Source organism: Myiozetetes cayanensis, unplaced genomic scaffold (assembly GCF_022539395.1).
Source record: "Myiozetetes cayanensis isolate MyiCay16 unplaced genomic scaffold, myiCay2020 scf1440, whole genome shotgun sequence".
NCBI classification, from domain to species: Eukaryota; Metazoa; Chordata; class Aves; order Passeriformes; family Tyrannidae; genus Myiozetetes; species Myiozetetes cayanensis.
This window is the reverse complement of record NW_026087094.1, coordinates 1-6,194: the sequence shown is the minus strand read 5'-3', so window position 1 is coordinate 6,194 and position 6,194 is coordinate 1. Positions and strand designations below refer to the sequence as shown.

Below are 6,194 nucleotides of genomic sequence, written 5' to 3'. Positions count from 1 at the left end.
GTGGAGGTCTGGAGGGGATTGGGGGGCTGGAAGGGGTTTGGGGGGCTCAGGGAGGGGTTTATGGGGGTCTGGAGGGGGATTGGGGTGGTCTGGAGGGGGTTTTGGGGGGTCTAGAGGGGTTTTGAGGGGTCTGGAGGGGATTGGGGTGGCTGGGAGGGGTTTGAGGGGGTCTGGAGGGGGTTTCAGGGGGGTCTGGAGGGGATTAGAGGGGCTGGAAGGGGTTTGGGAGAGGTTTGGGGGTCTAGAGGGGATTGGGGGGTCTGGAGGGGATTAGAGGGGCTGGGAGGGGTTTGGGGGTGTTGGGAGGGGTTTGAGGGGTCTGGAGGGGTTTGGGGGTTCTGGAGGGGGTTTGGGGGGTTGGGATGGACGTGGGGTTGATTTTGGGACCCTGAGAAGGATTTTGGGTGAGTTACGACGCACTTGGGGGTGGTTTTGGGGTGCAGGGAGAGGTTTTGGGGGTTGATTTTGGCCTGTTTTGTTATCCTTGGGGCTAATTATGATTAATTAATTAGCAATACCCATTAATTGCTCCCCAGCCCCCAAACCCGCAGCAGCCGAATCCTCCTTGAGTGTGGAAGAAACAAAGTGAGACCCCCCAACCCCTTCCCCACCCTTGGGTGCCCCAAAGGGTCCCCACCCCCAAAATCCCCCAGGCCCCCCTCACCCCTTTATCCCAATTTCCCAGTAAACTCCGGGCCAAGCTGGGGCTGAAACCCTTGGAGACCAACACGGTCAAGAAAGGTCAGTGGGGGAGGGGGGGGCACCCAATTTTGGGGGGCCCAGAGCTGATTTTGGGGTGCCAAGGGCCATTTTGGGGTGCCTGGAGCCGATTTTGGGGTGCCTGGAGCTGATTTTGGGGTACCAAGGGCCATTTTGGGGTCCCTGGAGCCGATTTTGGGGTGCCAAGGTCCATTTTGGGGTGCCTGGAGCTGATTTTGGGGTGCCTGGAGTTGATTTTGGGGTGCCAAGGGCCATTTTTGGGGTACCAAGACTCATTTTGGGGTGCCAAGGCTGATTTTGGGGTGCCAAGGCCCATTTTGGGGTCCCTGTGGCTGATTTGGGGTCCCTGTGGCTGATTTGGGGTCCCTGTGGCTGATTTGGGGTCCCTGGAGCCGATTTTGGGGTTGCTGGGCCGAATTTGGGGTCCCTGTAGCCAATTTCGGGGTCCCTGTGGCCGTTTTCGGGGTCCCTGTGGCCGATTTCGGGGTCCCCATGGCCAATTTTGGGGTCCCTGGAGCTGATTTCGGGATCCCTGTGGCCGTTTTCGGGGTCCCTGTGGCCGATTTTGGGGTCCCTGGAGTCGATTTTGGGGTCCCTGGAGCCGATTTTGGGGTCCCTGTGGCCGATTTTGGGGTCCCTGGAGTCGATTTTGGGGTCCTTGGAGCCGATTTTGGGATCCCTGTGGCCATTTTCGGGGTCCCTGTGGCCGATTTCGGGGTCCCTGTGGCTGTTTTTGGGGTCCCTGTGACCGTTTTCGGGGTCCCTGTGGCCAATTTTGGGGTCCCTGGAGTTGATTTGGGATTCCTGTGGCCGATTTTGGGGTCCCTGTGGCCGATTTTGGGGTCCCTGTGGCCGATTTCGGGGTCTCTGGAGCCGATTTCGGGGCCCTGTAGCCATTTTCGGGGTCCCTGTAGCCGATTTTGGGGTCCCTGTGGCCGTTCTCGGTGTCCCTGTGGCCGTTCTCGGTGTCCCTATGGCCGTTTTCGAGGTCCCTGTGGCCAATTTCGGGGTCCCCATGGCCAATTTTGGGGTCCCTGGAGCTGATTTCGGGGTCCCTGTGGCCGATTTCGGGGTCTCTGGAGCCGATTTTGGGGTCCCTGGAGCCGATTTCGGGGTCCCTGTAGCCGATTTCGGGGTCCCTGGAGCTGATTTCGGGGTCCCTGTGGCCGATTTCGGGGTCCCTGTGGCCGTTTTTGGGGTCCCTGGAGCCAATTTCGGGGTCCCTGTGGCCGATTTCGGGGTCCCTGTGGCCGTTTTCGGGGCCCTGGAGCCGATTTTGGGGGTGTTTCCCCCCAAACAGAGACGGGCACGAAGGAGGACCCGGTGGCCGCCGACGTCATCAACCCCCTGGCCCTGAAACAGCGGGAGGAGATCCGGGAAAAGCTGGCGGCAGCCAAGGAAAACGGCTCCTCAACCAGAAACTGGGGTCAGGAGGGGTGGGCATGGGGGATTTGGGGGCCTGGGGGCAGGAAGGTGTTTTGGGGGAGCTGGGGAGGGGTTTAGGGGAGTTTGGGTGGAATTGGGAGGGTTTTGGGGGAATTGGGGGTTTGGAGGAGAATTGCGGGGTTTAGGGGGCTGGGAGGGGTTTTGGGGGAGTTTGGGTGGAATTGGGAGGGTTTGGGGGAGGTTGGGGGTTTGGAGGAGAATCGCGGGGTTTGGGGGGCTGGGAGGGGTTTTGGGGGAGTTTGGGTGGAATTGGAGGGGTTTTGGGGGTGTTTGGGGCGTCTGGGAGGGTTTTAGGGGAAATTGGGGAGGCTGGGGAGGGATTTTGGGGGGAATTGGGGGTTTTGGGGGAGGGATTTTGGGGGAGTTGGGGAGGCTGGGGAGGGGTTTCGGGGGAGCTGAAGGGGGTTTGGGGTGCAGGAAGATGTTTTGGGGGGCTGGGGAGAGGTTTGGGGGAATTAGGGGTTTTGGGGTGCAGGAAGATGTTTTGGGGGCTGGGGAGAGGTTTTGGAGGTTTTGGGGGTCTGGGGAGGGGTTTTGGGGAGCTGAAGGGGGTTTTGGGGTGCAGAAAGATGTTTTGGGGGTCTGGGGAGGGATTTTGGTGGGTCTGGAGGATGCTTTGGGGTGTAGAAAGATAATTTGGGATGCAGGGAGGGGTTTTGGGGGTCTTGAGGGGGCTTTGGGTTGCAGGAAGATGTTTTGTGGTGCAGGGAGGGGTTTTGGGGAGAATTGGAGGGGGTTTGGGGGGAATTAGGGGGGTTTTGGGTTGCAGGGAGATGTTTTGGGGTGCAGGGAGGGTCTCTGTAGTCCCTGCAGAATCTTTTGGGTTCTCACAACCACCCAGTGGGTTTTTGCGGTGTCCCTAGGTGGGAGGTGACCCCAAAAAAGCTCTTTTTTCCCCCAAAAAAGGAAGGTGAAGACGCTGGGGGAGGAGGAGCCCTGGTTGGACGACGCAGCCGCCTGGATCGAGCGCAGCCGAGCCCTGCAGAGGGAGAAGGAGCTCGCCGACAAAAGGGTGGGGGGGACACCCCAAAACCCCCTCAAAACCCCCCAAAACCCCCTCAAAACCCCCCAAAACTCCCTCAAAACCCCCAAAATTCTCTCAAAACCCCTTAAAACCCCCTCAAAATCGTCTAAAAATGCTCTCAAAACCTCCCAAAACCCCTCCAAAACCCCCTCAAAACCCAGCCAAAATTCCCCCAAAAACCCCCAAATCTCCTCAAAATCCCCTCAAAATCTCCTCAAAAACCCCCAAAATCCCCTCAACACCCCCTGAAAACCCACCCAAAATCCCCACAAAACCCCACAAAAGCCCTCAAAACCCCCCCAAAATCCCCCAAAACCCCTTAAAACCCCCCAAAACCCCCTCAAAACCCCCCCAAAATTCTCTCAAAAACCCTCAAAATCTCCTCAAAACCCCTCAAAACCCCCTAAAATCCCCCCAAAACCCCTCAAAATCCCCCCCAAACCCCTCAAAACTCCCCCAAAACCTCTTCAAAACACCTTTTTGCAGCCCAAAATGCCGATTTTACCCCCGTTTTAGGGATTTTTAGACCCCAAACATTGGGGTTTTTTGCACCTTTAATTTGATTTTTCCCCAAAACCGAACCCAGCAGAGAATTCCCAAATCCTCAATTTCCCAGGAGGGGGTTGGGGTGTTGCTGGGGGGTTCAACCCCCATCCCAGTTGCTCCCAGTGCCCCCCAGAGTGGTTTAACTGGGGCTGCTCCCGGCGCAGGCGAAGCTGCTGGAGGAGATGGACGAGGAGTTCGGGGTGAGCCCCTTGGTGGAGGAGGAATTCCAGCGGCGCCGCAGGGTGAGCCGGGGGACACTGGGGACACTGGGGACTTTGGGGGGACACTGGGGGACCTTGGGGACATTGGGGGGACACGGAGGGACCCCCCCTGACCCCCCCCTGTCCCCCCAGGAGCGATACAGCGCCCGTGACCTGCAGGGGCTGACGGTGGAGCACGACCCGGCCTCCATCCCCGAGGGCCAGACCCTGGTGCTGACACTCAAGGACAGGGGTGAGGGGACACTGGGGACACTGGGGGACACTGGGGGCATTGGGGGACAGTGGGGACACTGGGACAGACCCTGGTGCTGACACTCAAGGACAGGGGTGAGGGGACACTGGGGGACATTGGGGACACTGAGGGGACATTGGGGGGGACACTTAGGGGACAGTGGGGACACTGGGGACACTGGGGGGACATTGGGGACACTGGGGGGACATTGAAGGGACACTGGGGACACTGGGGGGACATTGAAGGGACACTGGGGGGACATTGAGGGGATATTGGGGACACTGGGGACACTGGGGGGACACTGGGGGGATACTGGGGACATTGGGGACACTGAGGGGACAGTGGGGACACTGGGGGGACATTGAAGGGACATTGGGGACACTGGGGGGGACACAGGGCCAGACCTTGGTGTTGATGCTCAAGGACAGGGGTGAGGGGACAGTGGGGACACTGGGGACACTGATGGGGCACTGGGGACACTGGGGGGGACACAGGGACAGACCCTGGTGCTGACGCTCAAGGACAGGGGTGAGGGGACACTGGGGACACTGGAGGGACACTGGGGGGACATTGGGGGCATTGGGGACACTGAGGGGACAGTGGGGACAGTGGGGGGACATTGGGGACACTGGGGGACACTGGGGACACTGGGGGACACTGGGGGACACTGGGGGGACACAGGGACAGACCCTGGGGCTGACGCTCAAGGACAGGGGTGAGGGGACACTGGGGGGACTGGGGGGACATTGGGGACACTGAGGGGACAGTGGGGGGACAGTGGGGGCACTGGGGGGATTGGGGATATTGGGGACACTGGGGGGAAACAGGGACAGACCCTGGTGCTGACACTCAAGGACAGGGGTGAGGGGACAGTGGGAACATTGAGGGGACAGTGGGGACATGGTGTCCCTTGGGTGTCTCTAGGGGTGGTGGCACTGCTCTGGGTGTCCCCATGGTGTCCCCATGGTGTCCCTTGGGTGTCTCCAGGGATGGTGGCACTGCTCTGGGTGTCCCCATGGTGTCCCCATGGTGTCCCTTGGGTGTCCCCAGGGGTGCTGGAGGCGGGGGAGGACGATGCTGGAGCAGGTGGCACTGCTCTGGGTGTCCCCATGGTGTCCTTAGGTGTCCCCAGGGGTGCTGGAGGCGGGGAGGGCGTGCTGGGTGTCCCCAGGTGTGCTGGGTGTCCCCATGGTGTCCCCATGGTGTCCCTTGGGTGTCCCCAGGGGTGCTGGGTGTCCCCATGGTGTCCCCACGGTGTCCCTTGGGTGTCCCCAGGGGTGGTGGCACTGCTCTTGGGTGTCCCCAGTGGGTCCTCCCGGTGTCCCCAGGGGTGGTGGCACTGCTCTGGGTGTCCCCATGGTGTCCCTTGGGTGTCCCCAGGGGTGCTGGAGGCGGGGGAGGACGTGCTGGGTGTCCCCAGGTGTGCTGGGTGTCCCCATGGTGTCCCTTGGGTGTCCCCAGGGGTGCTGGAGGCGGGGGAGGACGTGCTGGAGCGGGTGGCACTGCTCTGGGTGTCCCCATGGTGTCCCTTGGGTGTCCCCAGGGGTGCTGGGTGTCCCCACGGTGTCTCTTGGGTGTCCCCAGGGGTGCTGGAGGCGGGGGAGGACGTGCTGGGTGTCCCCTGGGTGTCCCCATGGTGTCCCTTGGGTGTCCCCAGGGGTGGTGGCACTGCTCTGGGTGTCCCCACGGTGTCCCTTGGGTGTCCCCAGGGGTGCTGGGTGTCCCCACGGTGTCCCTTGGGTGTCCCCAGGGGTGCTGGAGGCGGGGGAGGACGTGCTGGAGCAGTCAGCGCTGGCGGCGCAGGAGCGGGCGCGCCAGGAGCAGGAGCTGCGGCGCAAGAAGCCGCCCTACGTCCCCTACGAGGAGGAGGAGCCCGGCCCCGCCCCCCAGGTCTGGCCCTACCCTGTATCACAATATATCGTGACATATCCTGACATCTCATGACGTAATTTACCATTAATTGTGTCTGCCAACATCAAAGTCCACCACATACAGTGACGTGTCG

General features: G+C 61.1%; 1 protein-coding gene across 1 annotated transcript; it reads left to right on the top strand.

The window, feature by feature from the left end:
• Nucleotides 1-536: 536 nt before the first annotated feature.
• Nucleotides 537-6,079, top strand: SART1 (spliceosome associated factor 1, recruiter of U4/U6.U5 tri-snRNP; the record flags this gene model as incomplete). Its single annotated transcript, XM_050310078.1, has 7 exons — nucleotides 537-585; nucleotides 686-741; nucleotides 2,021-2,146; nucleotides 3,073-3,178; nucleotides 3,901-3,978; nucleotides 4,090-4,189; nucleotides 5,940-6,079. Coding segments are annotated over exons 5-7 (300 nt in total), but the record flags the coding sequence as incomplete, so codon positions are not given.
• Between the last annotated feature and the right edge of the window lie 115 nt (nucleotides 6,080-6,194).